The sequence below is a fragment of the Physella acuta genome, unplaced genomic scaffold, assembly GCF_028476545.2.
Source record: "Physella acuta isolate Inbredline_101_S28 unplaced genomic scaffold, ASM2847654v3 ptg000017l, whole genome shotgun sequence".
NCBI classification, from domain to species: Eukaryota; Metazoa; Mollusca; class Gastropoda; family Physidae; genus Physella; species Physella acuta.
The window spans coordinates 1,339,292-1,361,291 of record NW_026731537.1 but is presented as its reverse complement, the minus strand read 5'-3'; the positions used below and the strand labels follow the sequence as shown (position 1 = coordinate 1,361,291).

At 34.3% G+C, this 22,000-nt stretch overlaps 1 protein-coding gene across 4 annotated transcripts; it reads right to left on the bottom strand.

Moving 5' to 3' along the window:
* Nucleotides 1–252: 252 nt before the first annotated feature.
* On the bottom strand, nucleotides 253–21,285 carry LOC131937224 (cytoplasmic FMR1-interacting protein). 4 transcript variants are annotated; one of them, XM_059294499.1, is made up of 30 exons: nucleotides 21,267–21,285; nucleotides 18,830–19,084; nucleotides 18,632–18,715; nucleotides 17,821–17,922; nucleotides 16,939–17,120; nucleotides 14,144–14,264; nucleotides 13,910–14,008; nucleotides 12,989–13,096; nucleotides 12,268–12,471; nucleotides 12,059–12,175; nucleotides 11,726–11,803; nucleotides 11,296–11,510; nucleotides 10,914–11,061; nucleotides 10,400–10,541; nucleotides 9,684–9,766; nucleotides 9,465–9,538; nucleotides 9,056–9,152; nucleotides 8,168–8,244; nucleotides 7,867–7,975; nucleotides 7,649–7,768; nucleotides 6,999–7,210; nucleotides 6,653–6,737; nucleotides 6,267–6,410; nucleotides 5,920–6,010; nucleotides 5,153–5,283; nucleotides 4,783–4,858; nucleotides 4,193–4,302; nucleotides 3,253–3,491; nucleotides 2,082–2,226; nucleotides 253–1,763 (listed from the first exon to the last, which is right to left on the bottom strand). In XM_059294499.1, the coding sequence occupies exons 2-30, from the start codon at nucleotides 19,037–19,039 to the stop codon at nucleotides 1,590–1,592; spliced, it is 3,777 nt and encodes a 1,258-aa protein (XP_059150482.1). In that variant the 5' UTR covers nucleotides 19,040–19,084; nucleotides 21,267–21,285; the 3' UTR covers nucleotides 253–1,589. The 4 variants fall into 4 exon arrangements, with proteins under 4 accessions (XP_059150482.1, XP_059150465.1, XP_059150473.1 ...); XM_059294482.1 differs by lacking the exon at nucleotides 21,267–21,285 and adding an exon at nucleotides 20,918–21,176; XM_059294490.1 differs by lacking the exon at nucleotides 21,267–21,285 and adding an exon at nucleotides 21,082–21,176.
* Nucleotides 21,286–22,000: the final 715 nt, after the last annotated feature.

Below are 22,000 nucleotides of genomic sequence, written 5' to 3'. Positions count from 1 at the left end.
TCACCCAGGTGGGTGAGTATTTTACTATATGTCGGTGTACCTCCGCATCACCCAGGGAGTATTTTACTATATCCCGTTGTTCCTGCGGATCACCCACCTCACCCTGGTGGGTGAATATTTTGCTATATGTCATTGTTCCTGCGGCTCACCCAGGCAGGGAGTATTTTCCTATATAGCCTTTGTTCCGCATCCGCATCCGCATCCTGCTCACCCATACTACCCAAAAGTGACCTAATATACTACTAACCTAGCTGTAACGGTACTCAAGTTATCGTGTTTACACACGGACACACACACACACAGACACACACACACACAGACATACGGACAAGATTGCAAAATTATGTTTTTCCGTATCAGTGAGATGCAAAACGTCGAGATTTGCAAAAATCTCGATTTTTTTTTTTTTGCACGATTACAAGACTTTCTCTATACTTCGTATATACGAGAAAGTAAAAAGACTAAGTGAAATTTATTTACAGTGTGAATTATAATAGTTAATTTGATTTTTATGGAATGTTATTTTATTCTCGTTTTTCAAACTTTACAAACATCTTCAAACAGCTGTGAAATAAATGGTAAAAAAAGGTTACCACAACAAAGTTGTTATAAACTTTATACTCTGACCATAACAATAGTACCAGCACTGCCACTATCCTAAGGCTCTGCCTCAATCAAACTTTCACATTTGTCTCAAGTTTCAACAAGAAAAATGTCAGCAAATTGAAGTGAAATGCTTAAGACAGTATCACATTGTCTGATGTGAAAGACACACACTCAGATCTAATATGTCAAGGCCTATATTTGCTGGACTGGCCGGACTGGTGGGTGGGGATAAAATGGGGAAGGAAACACTTTAGGTTTCAACAAAACTAGTTCATGATGCCGGCAAAATGACAGCTGTCATAAACTACAGACATCACATGATGCCAGCTAAATGACAGCTGTCATAAACTACAGATCAGACACAGATTAGACATCACATGATGAGCCTCAATGGTAGCTTAAATATTTAGTTTACAGCAGCACACAAACGATCTAGGCACATTCACCTTTTGGATACTTCTAGCAGCACTTGTTTTTAGATTATTCAAAAAGTTTTTGGCTTTGGTTAATAGCACCTGAAATTATGCATGTTTTTCTAATGACTGGGTAATTTGCTGGAGTGACTGTGTACCATGCCACAGCTAGTGTGGGCCTCAGGTAGCCACAGCTAGTGTGGGCCTCAGGTAGCCACAGCTAGTGTGGGCCTCAGGTAGCCACAGCTAGTGTGGGCCTCAGGTAGCCACAGCTAGTGTGGGCCTCAGGTAGCCACAGCTAGTGTGGGCCTCAGGTAGCCACAGCTAGTGTGGGCCTCAGGTAGCCACAGCTAGTGTGGGCCTCAGGTAGCCACAGCTAGTGAGGGCCTCAGGTAGCCACAGCTAGTGAGGGCCTCAGGTAGCCACAGCTAGTGAGGGCCTCAGGTAGCCACAGCTAGTGAGGGCCTCAGGTAGCCACAGCTAGTGAGGGCCTCAGGTAGCCACAGCTAGTGAGGGCCTCAGGTAGCCACAGCTAGTGAGGGCCTCAGGTAGCCGCAGCTAGTGAGGGCCTCAGGTAGCCACGGCTAGTGAGGGGTGGACAGGTGGCTGGAACAGCTGGATGTGTTCTGTGGCAGGTTCGTGGTCACCATTCTCACCTGAGCTCAGATGCCTGTTCAGTACGTCGAAGATCTGATTGTTTACAATTTGAAACTTACGGATTCTGTCGGCCATTTTTTTCAGTGGCTGTTGAACAAAAACAATACAAAATACTAAATTCAACTTTTCAAAATTGGACTCCACTGAATTAATGGCAACCACAAATCTATTGAGTTGATGGCAACCACAAAACTATTGAGTTGATGGCAACCACTAATCTATTGAGTTGATGGCAACCACTAATCTATTGAGTTGATGGCAACCACAAAACTAGTTGATGATAAAACATCCAATGACTGACAGACATCAATCAAGCAGCAGAAGACAGACTTACTATGACTGACAGACACCAAAAAGAGCGGAAGACAGACTTACTATGTAATGACAGACACCAGACAGACTTACTATGCCCTTGTTCTCATCCTTCATGTCTATCCTGTTGACCTTGAGCAGGTGGTAGCTGAAGTCCAGAGCTTCAAACCTCCGCTGTTGCCCCAGCAACGTGATGATGGTGCACCCCGCCCAGTTCAGTCCATCACCAAACAAAGCTCTGGACATCAAACATCAACATTTTTACTTTTGGGTTGTTTACAAAAGTGTACAAGAATTTATTGTCCAGTTTACTTGAAATACTTATATTCATGTTTTCCCATTTGTGCACAAACACAAGAGGCAAACAATCATCCAGAGACACATAATTGAGTTTTTTTTTTTAAAATTATGTTTAAATAATTTAAAACTACATTTAACAAATGACTTAAGGCAAATGTTTTTACAACAAAGAAATATTTCAAGCTTAAAGAGACTGATAAACAGTTTTGGTGAAAAAGCTGACAAATGACAAAACTTTGTTAAAACACAAAATTAGTGCATCCAATAGCTGTCAGCTGATGGAATTCTTCAATGAATGAATATTTTCAGTGACACATGTTTAACCTAATCACACTGGTGTCATGCTCATGAGACAACAAGTTTGACATACTCAACATTTGAGACATGCTTGACGTACTCAACATTTGAGACATGCTTGACGTACTCAACATTTGAGACATGCTTGACGTACTCAACATTTGAGACATGCTTGACATACTAAACATATGAGACAACAAGTTTGACGTACTCAACATATGGGACATGCTTGACATACTAAACATACAAGACAACAAGTTTGACATACTCAACATATGGGACATGCTTGACATACTAAACATACAAGACAACAAGTTTGACGTACTCAACATATGGGACATGCTTGACATACTAAACATATGAGACAACAAGTTTGACATACTCAACATTTGAGACATGTTTGACATACTAAACATACGAGACAACAAGTTTGACATACTCAACATTTGAGACATGCTTGACATACTAAACATACGAGACAACAAGTTTGACGTACTCAACATATGGGACATGCTTGACATACTAAACATATGAGACAACAAGTTTGACATACTCAACATTTGAGACATGTTTGACATACTAAACATACGAGACAACAAGTTTGACATACTCAACATTTGAGACATGCTTGACATACTAAACATACGAGACAACAAGTTTGACATACTCAACATTGAAGTCATGCTCTCCTGTTGGGATACAGTAGACAAACTGACACGCTGACCAAATGCGATGAAACTCGTCACATCTGTCCACATTCATCACCCCGTTGGCTGGGGGTTCACCCCTCCACAGGGGGTCGACCAGGAAAGTTTTGATGCGCTTGAGAAAATACTCAAAGATGGTCAAACCTCGACACAGCCTTTCTTTCGTCAGCTCTATCACATCAGTGGCCACTTTAGCTTGCTGACAAAATAAATTGTTTCTTTAACTTGCTGACAAAATAAATTGTTTCTTTAGCTTGCTGACAAAATAAATTGTTTCTTTAGCTTGCTGACAAAATAAATTGTTTCTTTAGCTTGCATACAAAATAAATTATTTCTTTAGCTTGCTGACAAAATAAATTGTTTCTTTAGCTTGCTGACAAAATAAATTGTTTCTTTAGCTTGCTGACAAAATAAATTGTTTCTTTAGCTTGCTGACAAAATAAATTGTTTCTTTAGCTTGCATACAAAATAAATTATTTCTTTAGCTTGCTGACAAAATAAATTGTTTCTTTAGCTTGCTGACAAAATAAATTGTTTCTTTAGCTTGCTGACAAAATAAATTGTTTCTTTAGCTTGCTGACAAAATAAATTGTTTCTTTAGCTTGCTAACAAAATAAATCATCTTAATACAACAACAGCCAAATGTTTGCTTTTATCAGAGCAACAAAAATGACAGTACTCTGTACATGAAAGATTGGCTAAAAAAATTATTCCTCTCTACAAATAAGGGGAAATTTAGTTTACCATTTGCATAATACAGGTGTGTTACCCCCATAACCACATGTGTGTTACCCCATAACCACAGGTGTGTTACCCCATAACCACAGGTGAGTCACCCCTAAAACAATAGGCTTGTTACCCCCATAGAAAACAGTCTCAGCAAAAAAAAAAAAACCTTACATTTTGCGTGCCCTGTTTCTCCACAACTGTGACTACATTCAGGTTAGAAAAATATTTTTCCAGGTGATTGATCACCGCCTGGGCCTGCACGTCAACTTTCTTCTCTTCATCTAAAGGAGAGGATAAATCAATCATTGGTTTCATCTAAAGGGTAGGATAAATATTTCAATCATTGATTTCATCTAAAGGGTAGGATAAATATTTCAATCATTGATTTCATCTAAAGGGTAGGATAAATATTTCAATCATTGATTTCATCTAAAGGGTAGGATAAATATTTCAATCATTGATTTCATCTAAAGGGTAGGATAAATATTTCAATCATTGATTCCATCTCGTGGGGGAGGATAAATATTTCAATCATTGATTCCATCTAAAAGGGAGGATTAATATTTCAATCATTGATTTCATCTAAAAGGGAGGATTAATATTTCAATCATTGATTCCATCTCGTGGGGGAGGATAAATATTTCAATCATTGATTTCATCTAAAAGGGAGGATAAATATTTCAATCATTGATTTCATCTAAAGGGGAGGATAACTATATCAATCAGTCATGCTGAAAATAAAAATGGCTGATCACTAAAACCTTTTGGCTTGATGGGCCGAGGAATGTGGTTTAGGAATGGCGCAGCTTGTTTCAAATCACACAGCTCATCTTGAAACTGAAACAAAATGGCATCAGTGATTGAGATTCAATCTAAGAGCACAATGAATGAGACCACAAATTCATTCAATCTATGGGCACAATGAATGAGACAAAAAACTCGTTCAATCTATGGGCACAATGAATGAGACCTAAATTCATTCAATCTATGGGCACAATGATTGAGACCTAAATTCATTCAATCTAAGAGCACAATGAATGAGACCTAAACTCGTTCAATCTATGGGGACAATGAGTGAGAGCACAAATTCATTCAATCTATGGTCACAATGAGAAGAACCTTAGAACTCACCAATGCCTGTTCAATCAACATACAGCACAAAATAGCGTTGCCGATCTGATTGAAATCATTAAAGACCATTGTTTTCAAATCAGAATAGGAAATCAAATCGACAAGATTTAGTTGATAGAAGCCCAGGATACCTGCAAACAGAGGTAAATGAGTGTTTTCATTAATTTAAAGTTCACATATTGGTTAACAATCTTAAACCCATTATATATTACTCTATTGAATAGACTATAGAAAGTAAAATAGGTAAAAATAAGAATGTATTCAAAATAAAATAGCAGTTTTCATTAAATTTTGCTTATGAATGAAATTATAAACCACTGAAATAAAAAGATTTTTTTGCGATGACATTTTTTAGTCGGATACAATGTATAATTTTCTATAGTTTACAATATTTTTGAGTGAGTTTACAACAAAATTAAATAAAGCCATTCACGTTTTGCTTACTTTTATTATGTTCTGCTTGATATTCTCAACGATTAGACAAAAAAGGTACGAATGGCAAGCTTGCATTAAACACTAATCGTCCATTGTTAAAATTAGATCGGTATCGTTGAATAATACGCAAAAATAATGATTATTAGTATATATTTTTTAAATGACTATCAAACATTGTTACAAAAGAAGTAGGTCAAGCAACAACCTAGACTAGTGTATAGCTGTGATTACCTGGTGAGCCATAGTTTTAAAAAATGATGACGGTAAAAGAAGCGACAACCTAGACTAGTGTATAGCTGTGATTACCTGGTCTAGTGTATAGCTGTGATTACCTGGTGAGCCATAGTTAAAGAGTGGCAGCTTCATCTGTGGTGGCATGACATTCATGATTGTTTTAACATACTCCAGTGTTGTTCCTTTCAGCTGATGGAAACAGAGTTTTTTTAAATTAAAAGTTGTAAACACAACAGATAATTTAACGGTTTTAATGGTTACATAATATGAAAAAAAAATTTACAATTTAAAATTTAAGTTCTCTAATGTTGTGCTACAAGCCATCAATGTTTTAAATAATTATGTAAGTGCAGAAATAAAATACAAAAACAAACGACCTATCGAAGATTAAAGAATCTCAACCAAGAAAGTGAAAAGTGCGGTGAAATAAAAACAACTGATTTACCAAAGATTCAACAATCTCCAACAAAAGGGAGATGACTGTGGCTATACCCTGGTAACCTAGTAGACGATACATGGCACCAAAGTGTGGCGCTCCAATAAATCCACTGTACAGGCCGTAGATCAATTTAAAAGACCGGTTCAAGTCCTGAAAGTTAGAAAAATAATGTCTCTACTGATGTCACATACCAATGAAAATATAACGCCTCGTCATGTCATTAGTGATATCTACCTTAAATGGTTTTTTAAATGATAGAAAATAGGAAGAAGTAGAATATTTTTGTTTATTAACATACTTTGAGTACAACAAATCTACAGCTAGCCTACAACATTTCAATAAGAATAAGCGTCTTGAGATGTGTTCAGCCTAGAGTCAAATGAGAACATCACCTTTGTTCCCCAGACATATTGAACTGACATCTGTGGGAGCTTTTCTCTTTTGACAGTTTCAAACTCTAACACACCCTTCACAAATCTGAAATGATACGTTGATCAGCATACACACAAAACATAAGACAACTTTAACATGTAGCAGCATTTCAAGGAATGCTGAATGTATGTAATAGCATGGCCAACTTTTATTTAATAACTGGGCCAATTTTAAATAAAAAATAGTTTGACCCACTTTTATTTAATAGTCTGGCCGACTTTTCAAGCTGTATAAATACCAAAATACAATTTATTTTTGGAGAGGAAAGATGGAATGTATTCCCTGTGGACCACTTAAAGAACGCACCTGCAGGTGGAGCTGTTGTAGCAGTAGTTAGGCAGGAGGTCACTCTTGATTTCCAGAAAAACCTGTAGAGTTATCCTCCTGATATTCTTCCCCTGGGTCTCGATGACGTTGTTGTTGGCCTCTAGGAGCATGGCATCAAAGTCAGTCAGTGACAGGTGTTCACTCATCAACTTGTGGGCTCTGCGGTTCACCTCTAGCAGACCCTCCAGCTCCTGTATGCCAGGTAAAAATAAGATCAAATCTATCTTTATGTAAACATTGGCCAATGGCAGAAACTATTTGCACTTTGAGCAGCCATTGAGTTGGGTCATTGAACAAGAAAAGGATAAATACTTTAGGTCCTATTATTCTTTTACATTATCTAACCCTGCTTCCCCCACCCTCTCCAAACTCATTTACTACTATTCCACTAATTCTAATCAGGCCCCCCCTCAACATACAATTATTCCAGTTATGTCCCATGAACGTATTATTATTCCAGTTATGTCCCCTGAACGTCTTATTATTCCAGTTATGTCCCCTGAACGTATTGTTATTCCATTTATGTCCCCTGAACGTACCATTATTCCAGTTATGTCCCCCGAACGTACCATTATTCCAGTTATTTCCCCTGAACGTATTATTGTTCCAGTTATGTCCCCTGAACGTACCATTATTCCAGTTATGTCCCCTGCTTCAAACCTTGTGATAGCGACATCTAGAGACTTTTGAATCAAACCGTTGACCATTGAGCTGATCAGACTGTTCAGATCAATGCTGCGACCCAGCAGCTAAAACAAGGCCAAATATTTTAGAATAAAATAAAATAATTTCTAGAATACAAAATCTGTCAAAGTATGAGTGCTAGAGGGAGAATGTCAGCACTGACCTGCATGTGCCTTAGCTTCAGCAATGTCTGGTATCTGTTGGATGGTGGGTAGTTCACCTTCAGATTCTGGCGCTTCGCCTCCGCATAAAACTTTTTGTCTAGCATGATGCTAAAAATAGGATAAAACAAATTGATAAAAACTAAAAAAACTAAACATATTTCAAGAATTTTTCAACAGTTTTCATAGCATGTAAGTGGACTAAAAGTTTGAGATGGATGGAATAACAGAGCTAATATGTACAACTCTAGAACCAGCAAGATGCACATGTTGAATGTTGTACTGATGACGCAGTTGTCCTACCTTGCTGCTAGCTGCTTGTAATAGGCAAATATCTGGTCGCTAAGTTTGTACACCAGCATGTCAAAACACAAGTTCACCTACAACAAAAAGGTCAAAAAGTTTACCTAGAGGACAAAACACCAAAAGTTCACCTATAACTAGAACATCAAAAAGTTTACCTAGAGGACAAAACACCAAAAGTTCACCTATAACTAGAACATCAAAAAGTTTACCTAGAGGACAAAACACAAGTTTACCTACAACAAAAAGGTGAAAAAGTTTACCTAGAGGACAAAACACAAATTCACCTACAACAAAAAGTTTACCTAGAGGACAAAACACAAGTTCACCTACAGCAAAAAGGTGAAAAAGTTTACCTAGAGGACAAAACACAAATTCACCTACAACAAAAAGTTTACCTAGAGGACAAAACACAAGTTCACCTACAACAAAAAGGTGAAAAAGTTTACCTAGAGGACAAAACACAAATTCACCTACAACAAAAAGTTTACCTAGAGGACAAAACACAAATTCACCTACAACAAAAAGTTTACCTAGAGGACAAAACACAAATTCACCTACAACAAAAAGTTTACCTAGAGGACAAAACACAAGTTCACCTACAGCAAAAAGGTGAAAAAGTTTACCTAGAGGACAAAACACAAATTCACCTACAATAAAAAGTTTACCTAGTGTGAGAATTGTTCGTGAACTGAGCACGAGATCAAACATTTGTTGTATCGTTTTTATTTTACAGGTCAGTTTTTAGTTGAAAGTAGCTACCAGAGTAGGAACCATCAACTTTATAAACTGGCATTGTATCAAATTCTTTTCATGTAAATTTAATTAAATATTTTTTTTTTGCATCTAGTGGAGCAATAAATGATGGTGAGGAAAAAAAATATGTACCTCTGCCTCAACCTCATCGTAAAGAAATTGTTTCTTGAACTTGAGAAGTGCATACTGAGCGCTGTCATTGTACAAATCCAGAGGGTACAAAATATACCTGTATACAGAGGGTACAAAATATACCTGTATACAGAGGGTACAAAATATAGGCCTACATGTACAAGGAGGGGACAAAATATACATCAGGAAAAAATTGTATTATCATTCAATCACTCAACAGCTAAACAGACTAAAAACTCCTGGAGTACTTTTATAAAACCCCCACTTTGTTCTAGGGTGCTCAACTGGCCACAAAATCCTAGAGTAATTTTATAAGATTCCCTATTTGTTCTACAGCTCCCAGACACAATCAGCTGTCTTAACCACTGCTTGAACAATGAGTTTCTGTACATTTAAACAAACAACTCACTCCATCATTGAGGCTTCCTTGGTCTCCAGGATGTGATCTGTTAGTATCCAAGGCATCGACATCTCAATGGGGAACTGGGAAGTTTTTAAAAATACATTTTAACTGTGTTCAAAACAGTTAAGGGAAATTAAACGAGAATTCTTTTTCTATACGCTAACATTACTTTGAAGTCACGGAAGACATCAAGACAAATGTTAGAAGTTCTCAAGCCAAATCTACCTGTATCTTGTGGCCCATGGTCATCTCCAAGAAAAACTCTCGGTACCACAGCTGTGAGAGGTCACCACAGTTGAATAGTGACTCTAAAAACATACATTTAAAGAATTATGGAACAATATTCAAAACACACAAGCTAATAATAAAACATTTAGAATATAGTTTAAAAAATCTATTTTAAAAATTAAAGAGAAAACATTTAAACACTGATAAATTAAACATAAACAACCAACAATTATTTTTAAAAACTGATAAACAACCAAAAATTATTTGCCACATAAATTATTAAAAAAAACAAGCTTTTATTTATTGTGTTATAAATTACTGACCACCAATAGCACTTAAACTGACCATCAATAGCACTTTAACTGGCCATCAATAGCACTTAAACTGGCCATCAATAGCACTTTAACTGACCATCAATAGCACTTAAACTGACCACCAATAGCACTTAAACTGGCCATCAATAGCACTTTAACTGGCCATCAATAGCACTTTAACTGACCATCAATAGCACTTAAACTGACCATCAATAGCACTTTAACTGACCATCAATAGCACTTAAACTGGCCATCAATAGCACTTAAACTGGCCATCAATAGCACTTAAACTGGCCATCAATAGCACTTAAACTGACCATCAATAGCACTTAAACTGACCATCAATAGCACTTAAACTGACCATCAATAGCACTTAAACTGACCATCAATAGCACTTACCATTGAAGTTGAGCAGGTAGTGCCAGAAAAAAGACTTCCTGTGAAACTCCTCAATGGCTGCGATGTGCTCCTTCCTCAAGTTTTTTTTGCCTCCACTTTTTTCATCAATCAGTGACTCCAACATTGTACGCACCATGTAGAGCTGGAAAGTTGAAAGTTTCCACATATGGCTGTCTCAATTGAAAGTTACCACATATGGTGGTCTCAATTGAAAGTTACCACATATGGTGGTCTCAATTGAAAGTTACCACATATGGTGGTCTCAATTGAAAGTTACCACTTATGGTGGTCTCAATTGAAAGTTACCACATATGGTGGTCTCAATTGAAAGTTACCACATATGGTGGTCTCAATAGATAGTTACCACATATGGTGGTCTCAATTGAAAGTTACCACATATGGTGGTCTCAATTAAAGTTACCACTTATGGTGGTCTCAATTGAAAGTTACCACATATGGCTGTCTCAATTGAAAGTTACCACATATGGTGGTCTCAATTGAAAGTTTGACTTACCATAGTGGATGAGGGTCCAATGTTTCTGTGGTTGATCTTGATGGAAGTTCCATTAGGCGGGTCCTTCTTGCCACTAAGTGCTGGATCATTCTTTGGCTCCGCCCCATCCAGCCAATCAACACACGTCTCCCGCACAGCCAAAATTATTCTAAATATTTACAGCACATATAATGCTAAATATCTAAATTAAGATAAAATATAATGCTAAATATCTCAATTTAGAACAAATATAATGCTAAATATCTCAATTTAGAACAAATATAATGCTAAATAGAAAAATGTACAGAGAAATGAAGCTAAACATAGAACACATTTAGTTAAAAACCAACTGGAAATACAATTTATTTGAAAGCAGGTCAAGAAATATAACAAATATACTTACGCCCTGGTTATGTCCTTTTTATTTTTTGTTGCCTTACGCAGTGGTTCTCTTAGGAAAACTTGAATGAACTCCTGAAGTTCAGTGTATATGTGGTATCTAATGGCATCCACAAAAATGGGTTCCATTCTTGACATCAGAAGTTGCAGCCCTTTGATCATAGCTATGATTTCAACCATTGCTACTTTTTCATCACTGCTATAGTTGTAGCGGGTAGCCTAAAAATGACAAAAAATCCATTGATAAGCACTATGATAGGAACAAATATAACAAGAAACTACAGCAATAATAAAAATATAGGCTATTTACAAAACAAGTCTTAATTTTTGGCAGCCAAAAATTAAATATTTTGTATATTAAAAATATTTAACAATTGGAGAAGGAAAATACCAGATCCAAGTTTTTAAATACCCAATAAAACAAAACAACTTACTTTCTCATACCCTTCTGCTTCTTCTGGACAATTTTTATTTACTGCAGGATCTGTGGGGTTCATCAACTTCCAGGAATACTACAGGAAAAACGTGGCAGTGTTTTATTTTTACATTCAGTCAACCTTTTTTGTTTGTTGAAAATATTTGGTACAATCAAAGATTTAAGATAATAAGCCTGTGCCTTACTAATAGATTAATTATAACAAATTTTAACTAAACTCTAACTTAAATTAAATTTACAAGTTCCATGATGTGTTATGTCAACTTTGATTCAACTCAAGTCAAAATAAAAATGTACATTTGATTTAACCTATAAATTAAAATAAATTTACAAGTTCCACGATGTGTTGTGTCCACTTTGACAGAAGAGTTAACCCTCGTAATGCCAGATCTGTCAGCGTTTTGTTTTCTTCATTTCTTCTCAGTGAGTCTGGCACCATTGAAGCCGTCTGCAACATAAATGTTCAAACATCAATAAACACTTAAAGTTTTACATAAAATAGAAAGAAGGCATTAGAAATTTAAATGATAACCAACTAACCTCATTAGAGTACTTTGAGATCTGGCTGATGTACTTCATGTGGCTCTCTCTGACTGTGTCCAGCCCGGCCAGGATGTTGGACTGAAGGCTCGGCTGACTGGATTCACATGCTGGCCACTTGGATGGGTCAAAGTGTGGACCATTCTTAATATAACCATAGGGCGCAACCATCATATCGCCATATAATGGGACCATTTCCAATTGCTGGGAAAACAAAAACAAGTTTTTGATTTAACCAATAGTAAAGTTCTAAAACAGGGAAAGTTGTAACTAGGATACCTACAGTTGACTAAAAAGTTGTTTGCAGAACATTTCCTATGACCCATACAACCTTTTTAAACCATTTTTACCACAATATAATAAATATTTACTCTAGTTAATGATAATATTTGTCTCCACTTATTATACTGGGTATTGTTTGCAAGCTAGATTTATGAGCTTTACTCAAACATAATATAGAAATTAAACACTGGAAAGTAGTTTGTAAATTGTAGCTTCAATTTTAAAAGTCTTAGGTTTTTGAAAATTGATTTTAAAAAAAATTGATTAAATTTTTTTTAAGTAGTTGATGTTTTATAAGGTTTTTATGACAGCAAAAATATATTTTTAAGTTTAAAGCGGACTATGATGAGCCAAATAAGGTAAGGTTCAGAAAATATTTATTATTCACTTATAATTTAAAATATAACGTGCCAATAGCTAGCATTCAAAGTAAAAGTACCTTTAGAACTTTGTCTATTCTGGAGAGGTTGATTTTCTTTTTTTCATTCATCCGATAAATGTTAGGACCAGTTTCTAGGTTCATCATAAACAAACCAAAAGCTATGACCTGTAACAAACAAAGTCATAAACAAACCAAAAGCTATCACCTGTAACAAACAAAGTCATAAACAAACCAAAAGCTATGACCTGTAATAAACAAAGTCATAAACAAACCAAAAGCTATGACCTGTAACAAACAAAGTCATAAACAAACCAAAAGCTATGACCTGTAATAAACAAAGTCATAAACAAACCAAAAGCTATGACCTGTAACAAACAAAGTCATAAACAAACCAAAAGCTATGACCTGTAACAAATAAAGTCATAAACAAACCAAAAGCTATGACCTGTAATAAAGTCATAAACAAACCAAAAGCTATGACCTGTAATAAACAAAGTCATAAACAAACCAAAAGCTATCACCTGTAACAGTCAATATTTTTGCGGGTTACCAAGATAACCAATACTGGTATGGAAGTAAGGATTTTTAAATTTACATTTTGATCCTCAAACAATCAAGATTGTCAGGGGATATTACTCTGAATTCCTCAACCAGGAACTACTTAGTCAATAAATTCACTTTCAATTGTATTGGTTTAATTGAAAGTTTTTTCAACACTTGAGTCAGGCACCCAATCACATAAGCCTATACACAAGTCAATATTTTTAAGAGTTTGGAATCAGCAACATACACATTAATAATTAAACTAATAAAAGTAAAAATCCATAGAGCTAAAAGACTAATAAAACTTAAACTTTAAGGTTAAACACATTTAAATAAAATAACTAATGAAACTAAAAAGCCAGATAATTTATGAGTGCCATAGAGCTATGAGACTTATAGAACTAGAATTGCCAGTCACACCACACAATTCCTTACCTTAACCAGCATGTGTTTCTCAGAGGGTTCTAGGTACAAATCCTTCTCATACATGTTGAGGCAGATGTTGACGACGTCGGCCAAAATCTCCTCATAGCCCTACAGATAAAAAGTTTGTATGTAATGACTGGTACTCCAACCTAAGCTGGAAGCATGTGTGTACACACTTAACTGTTTCAAATGCTAGAGAGTTCTAATGCTTGCATGCAGTGAAAATTAAAACTTAGCTGTTACCTGAATCTGAGACAAAGATGATTTTAAGGTGTCTCTGATCTTATTTTGTGTGGCTAAACTCAGGGACAAGATCCCAAATTCTTGCATCTCATTTTGATCAGGATTTACTAGCTGGGCAGCACTATTGAGAAAATTTTAAAATAATTAAGTCTTTTAACAATTCAGTACTTATCAAAATAATAGTTTATTGATGTATTTATCTGTTAACTTTATCCAAACTTTTTAACAATCAAAAGATAATTTAACAAATGTAAATTTAAACAACATATTTTCCACTCTAAAGTAACTAAATCAGAATGTCTAATCTACGCTAGAGTTATCCTTCATGACTTTAGTCAATACCCACTGTATTTAGTGTTAGAGCAATCTACAGAGATAAATATCAAAGGTGTCCTATGGCTGTATTTAGTGTTAGAGCAATCTACAGAGATAAATATCAAAGGTGTCCTATGGCTGTATTTAGTGTTAGAGCAATCTACAGCAATAAATATCAAAGGTGTCCTATGGCTATGTTATGTGAGCTAACTCATTCTCTTGTAAGTGCAGTCTAATGGTAAACGTGGTGTTGTTATACAGTACAAGCTAGTATAGGCTATACGGAGCAGTACATGCTAGTATAGATTATACGGAGCAGTACAGGCTAGTGTAGATTATACGGAGCAGCCACACAAGGCAATCAACAAGGGTAGAATCAGGTCTGGTCAATTAATGTGATAGGGCCTTTATGTCAATTAATATGATAGAGCCTTTATGTCAATTAATAATTATAAAGCATTTATGTCAATTAATGTGATAGAGCCTTTATGTCAATTAATATGATAGAGCCTTTATGTCAATTAATATGATAGAGTTTTTATGTCAATTAATATGATAGAGTTTTTATGTCAATTAATATGATAGAGTTTTTATGTCAATTAATATGATAGAGTTTTTATGTCAATTAATATGATAGAGTTTTTATGTCAATTAATATGATAGAACCTTTATGTCAATCAATATGATAGAGCTTTATGTCAATTAATATGATAGAGCCTTTATGTCAATTAATTTGATAGAGCCTTTATGTCAATTAATATGATAGAGCCTTTGTGTCAATTAATATGATAGAACCTTTATGTCAATTAATATGATAGAGCCTTTATGTCAATTAATATGATAGAGTTTTTATGTCAATTAATATGATAGAGTTTTTATGTCAATTAATATGATAGAACCTTTATGTCAATTAATATGATAGAGCCTTTATGTCAATTAATGTGATAGGGCCTTTAAATCAATTAATGTGATAGGGCCTTTAAATCAATTAATGTGATAGAGCCTTTAAATCAATTAATGTGATATGGCCTTTAAATCAATTAATGTGATAGGGCCTTTAAATCAATTAATGTGATAGGGCCTTTAAATCAATTAATGTGATAGGGCCTTTAAATCAATTGATATGATAGAGTTTTTATGTCAATTAATATGATAGAACCTTTATGTCAATTAATATGATAGAGCCTTTATGTCCATTAATAATGATGCAGTATGCAAATATACAGAGATAAAATGCAAGATACTTTAACAGGTAATAACAGATGCACTTCAATACACTTAAGTACTGCATCTTCAGAGGTCAGTTGGTCATCTCATGTCCCCAGTGGTAAGATAGCCATTTAGCACACACTTACAATATGGCCGATTAGCCCACTATTTCTATGTTCCCATTTGTCAGAGGCCATCACAGCAGAATCTGATTGTAAATTATTTTATTTCTAATCACTACCACGCAGGTAGAGAATGACATTTCTGCACTAAATAGTGTGAGTGGAAATCATGGGGACAGCAAACAGAAAAATTAGTCTAGAGATAAAAGCCATGGGTTAGTATGAGAGATATAATAATATACGTGGTCGTGTGGATCAATAGAATATGACAAGGGAATATCTAACAATATATGTAGTCATATGGTCAATAGTATATGACAAGGGAAGATCTAACAATAAATGTGATTATCTGGGACTTGTGTCCAAAGGATGCCATGTCAGTCCTCCCAGCTCTAATTTAGGGAAAATAAAAAGGCAAATTTTCATAGACCATACAAGCCCTTCATATGCCATGGTTGTACAATCAGATGAGCTACATTTTATCTTTGATTGAACTTCTCACTTCACCAGTACAAGACACATGTAAATATAACAAACAAGGAAGTTTGAACTGCAAGTTATGTAAACCAGTTTTTGGTGTACTTTCTAGACTAAAATAGTCTCTTTAACTATACATTAGTTGGGTTTAGCAATCTACATGAAAAGCATAATTTTTAGTATTTTCAGTATGTCATGAAGCTCTTGCTTAGGATTTGCCTATAACAGGAAACATGCATTTTTATAGCCCAAGGCAGTGGTGTAGGCAGAATGGTGTTAACACCCCCCCCCCCAAACATGCAAAATGATACCTCTAAACATAGAGATAGTTTAATATCAAAAAAGATTTTTTTGAAAACAAAATCCTGCCTATGTCACTGACCCAAAGTAATTTTTTAAAAAGTTTAGGGAAATTTGAAAGTTCAGCTTATATATATATATATATATATATATATATATATATATATATATATATATATATATATATATATATATATATATATATATATATATATATATAAATTTTTCTAGCCGTGTTGAAAAAAGGAAATGAAGCTGTTGAAAATATTTGGTGGAAGCGGTTATTTGAATAATTAAAGCTGTAAAGAGCGGTTATAAAGGGTGATGTTAAAAATAGCATCTGGGTTTTTCTCCAAGGGAGGCGACTGTTACCGTTTGTAAACAGCAAAGTCATTGTTGACACTGGACTTCATGTTGATTAATTCATTTAAGACGGCAAACATGTTGAGCAGTTTGCCTAAAGTTAGAAGGTACGCTTCAGATACAAAGTCATTTTTGGCACCTTTATTAGACAAACGCTTGATTTCATCACAGAAGAGCTGTATTGCTTTCACCTGTAAAACATTTCCCTATAAAACTAGTGACAATTGCTTTCACCTGTAAAACATTTCCCTATAAAACTAGTGACAATTGCTTTCACCTGTAAAACATTTCCCTATAAAAATAGTGACATATGCTGGAACTAGCTTGCCTTAATGTCAAATTGTATTTTATATGTTTATATTCTATATTTAATATTTAAAAAAAAATTATAATGAATACAAACAAAATGTATTGAAATATTTATTTTAAGTGGCAGTCAACATGATAGAGTTTTAGAACCTTAAAGTTAAACCTGCTGACAAATGTGGTACTAGTAATTTTTATGTTTGTTTTTTTAATATTGATTTTAAATTCTTTTTTTATCATTCAAGTACAAACATTCAAGCATCCCTTGTGCCATTTTAGAGAACTTAGTGACAAAGCTGCAACATATTTACAATACAAATACAATTCTATCACAAATGACATGCAGTTATGTTCTATAACATGCCTTAACTGGCAGGCATTTACAGATGGGTAAAATCTTAATGATGCCATCAAAAAAATGATTCAGAATTTTAAAAAAAAAATGAAATAACTAAAAAAATAAAATAATGGCCAATGTAAAAAATTAAAATGAAATAAATAAAAACAAAATATAATGGCCTATGTAAAATGAAATAAATAAAAACAAAATATAATGGCCAATGTAAAAAATCAGACTCTTCAGACCTGGAAGTTTAAAAACTTTCTAAGTTTGAGGATGTAAGGCTCCAACACTTCTACAGTGTGTTCATAGATCTCTTTTCTGTTCTCCTGGCTGTTGCTTTTAACCTGAAAGCAAAATTTAAATCAGAGTCTTGGCCTACAGTGCATTAAATAATATCACGAGACAGAGAAAAAAATTCATGTCACAAGTTTAATTAGTTGTGAATATTTTTATATTGGAAATCAGTTTACATTATCAACTAATGATCTTCCATGGCAAAAGAGAAAGATAAAAATTATTATATTGTATATCTCATTTGATAGATTTTTTTTGGAAATTCAAGTTACAATAAAACAGTATCCTGAACTTTTGTTATTCATTAAATGAGTCAATGATAAACATTTTCATTAACTCCCAAGGTAGGGTAACGACCACTGAGGGATTAACGAATTACCAGTGACTAACAAATTACCAGTGACTAACAAATTACCTGTGACAGACTAACAAATTAACAGTGACTAACAAATTACCAGTGACTAACAAATTACCTGTGGTAGACTAACAAATTACCTGTGGTAGACTAACAAATTACCAGTGACTACAAATTACTGGTGACAGACTAACAAATTACTGGTGACAGACTAACAAATTACCTGTGACAGACTAACAAATTACTGGTGACAGACTAACAAATTACCTGTGACAGACTAACAAATTACTGGTGACAGAACTATCAAATTACCTGTGACAGACTAAAAAAATTACCAGTAACTAACAAATTACCAGTGACTAACACATTACCAATTACCTATCTATGACAGACTAACAAATTACCTCAGACAGTGGAATTCCCCGTGAACAGCACCTCCATGTGTAGAGCATAATTGCATATTCTTCCCCCTCTTCCAGCAAAAGATTCTGTCGACAGTTAAACACAATTTTTCAAACGTTTTAAATATTTCTAATTTTGTGAAAACAATTTAATATACTTAGAGGGTAAATTGTGTATTAAAATAAAAACGGATTGATTACCAGATCAGCCTGTAGAGTAGCCTGCTCCTTATACTTGGCCACGCTAGTAACAAAAGCATTTTTGTCCTCAAAGTTTGTGTCAAAATTAGCTCTGTACTGGATGGAGAGTGAGACGGCTTCAATGCATGGCTGCTGATCCCTGAGGTGAACTTCCCCCAACTCCTCCACTTTTTGAAGGGCGTCCTTCAGAGTGGTTGTTTCCCCAGACATTTTGATGCTAACAGCTCAACCACTTCGTTTCAAATAGATTTCATTCTGCAAAAATAACTAATGCATTACAAATATTAAGATCTAGTTAAAGTTGTGTGGTTCTCTCAGTCAGTCAGGTAAGTCATTGATGTATGAGTATACTAAAAAATAAAAGAAAAACCTGACAACTAAATTCATTACTACTAGAGTACTAGAACATACACTTTAACACAATATCACCAATTATAACAAAATGTTAACACAGCATCACCAATTATAACAATACTTTATACTTTAACACAGTGAGCCTACTGTCAATGAGTGTCTATGGCACTAGATCTAATTGATTAAAAAAAAGAAGCAGGTCTATGCAACAAACTAGATCTACAAATAATTAGATCTATATCTGTATTACCTTCCTCTATCATTTGCATCTAGGCATACACTGGCCTACATACACTATTGGCCATTGAAATTATATATATATATATATATATATATATATATATATATATATATATATATATATATATATATATAAGCCTTATATATATATATATATATATATATAGGCCTATCTATAAATATATATAGGCCTATACTATATATATAGTATTATATAAGCCTATATATTATATAATATATATAGTATATAGGTATATACTATATACAGTGGCATCCCTAGGTCAGGTGTCACCCGGTGCGGCACTTCATGGTCTCACCCCCCCCCCCCCCAGAAACAAAGTATATATATATATATATATATATATATATATATATATATATATATATATATATATATATATATATATACATATATATATATATATATATATATATATATTAGTGTGTATGTGTGTGTGTCAGTCTACATAAGCCTATAATTTAAATATATTCAACATACGGGTACATGTATGTGTATAAGCTTTAATCACTGCAGACTTGATGGTAACGATGTTTATCTATAGTCTGTATATTTTGCAATTTTTTGCCTTGGTGTCACCCCCTTACATGGTGTTACCCGGTGCAGTCCGCGCTCCTCGCCTCGCCCTCGCTACGCCTCTGACTATATATATATATAGTATTATATAAGCCTATATATTATATAATATATAAAGTATATAGTACAATATAGGCCTATAGTTTTTATATATGTTTATAGTTTATAGGCCTATATATATATTATTATTACATATATAGGCCTATATTATAAACATTTACACCATGGACTATCAGCCTCAAAAAGGGAACTTTATTTTTATATATAATTAGGCATATTTATTATATAGTATATAGGCTATTATAGGCCTATATATACTATATAGTAATATAGTGTATATAGATCTACAATCTACATTAATGAAATTGATTAGCTAGATTAAGATTTCTCTATAAAAAATCTAGATTTGAGATTAAGGCATCCATTAAGGCACAGCATCTAGAGTCCAGCTAGTTCTAGGCTATTGTAGATAAATTATTAAATTTTGGATATCTAACTTTACTTAATTATTAATGTAAGTTTATAACTGATAACTAGAAGAAGCTGTACCAGATCTAATACTAGTCTAGCTAATTAAATAAGTAGGCCTACTACAGTACTACTACTGTTTACTGCTAATTTAGTTAGGCCAATTTAATTTATTTTATAAATAGATCTAGATCTAGATCTAGACTACATAGATCTACTAACTGAGTTCTAGATCTAACTACTCTACAGTTTAGTAGGTCAGCTTAGTTTAGTGTAGTGTGTAGGCCTATTTAGTATTTAAACTATTTAGTGTATTTAGGGCCTATACTTACTACTTAACTAGATGTCTGCTGATGTGTAGGCCCTAAGCCCTAATCACTGTCACCTAATCTAGAGATCTAGATCTAGACATCTAGTTACTTACTACTTACTCAAGTTAGAAAAAAACAGTCAACAAAATAATAAATATTTCATTTAAAAATATTAGGCCTAATATAGGCCCTAGCCCTAATTCAACGTCTGCAATAAACTCCGAAGTGAAAATGACACTCATGAGTTAGTAGAACTAGGTTAACATTGCTTTTTTTTAAATTACTGGACACTCAAAATGAAGTGAATCAATTAAGTGAAGGGGAAACTTTCAGTTTATTTAATAAACATCCTCGTAGATCTGAGCAGTACTTTGGTCTAGTTGCGTACCCCCCCCCCCTTTTTTTTTTCCTTACAGGTTATGACGGACTACGGAGGTAGCCTAGCTCTAATAAATAATTAAAATAATACTTCCGTCTTAGCGCGGAATGTATCCAGGCTTTACATTGTAGGCCAAAATCTCGCCTACTAGAATCAAGTACATACACTTTGAAAAATGAAACCGTTTAGTTTAGACCTAGAAAGTCTAAATCTAGATCTACCACCCTCTACCCCAGGAAACATGTATGAATGATATGATACCCTGATTAATAATTATTGTGTAGGGGGTACACTAGTTAAAGTAAGTATATTTTTTTCTGTATACATTTTTTTTTCTATTTCGTTCGGGGGGGGGGGGGGGGGGAGGGGGGGGGGGGAAATAAATATGAAAGCACAAAAAGTGACCTCTCCGCCCAAGGCGAGTGTCTTCCATAGACCAGATGCATTTCTCCTTTCGATAGGCTATCGAAGTTGTTCCCCTTTACACATCTGTCATCAGGTGGAAAAAAAATAAAATTGGCTAACGCTAATATTTCTCTTGTGGTCAAGGTTTTTAATTATAGTTTTGTAGGTGTAATTAATTTTGAATGAAAATATTAATAATGTGGTTTTAAAACCAATCATGTGCCCCATGTATTGCACTGCAGTAAATATTTAACTCAACTTATCAACAAGTTAAGATCTAACTGATTTAAACAGGGTGCTACAACTTTGGTGGTGGTCAGCCAAAACTATTTTGTGGTTAGCTGTTACAGTTAGAGCCTCACTGAAGATGAAACTGTTATAAATAGTTGATAGAACCTAATGGTTCTGAGTTAATTGAT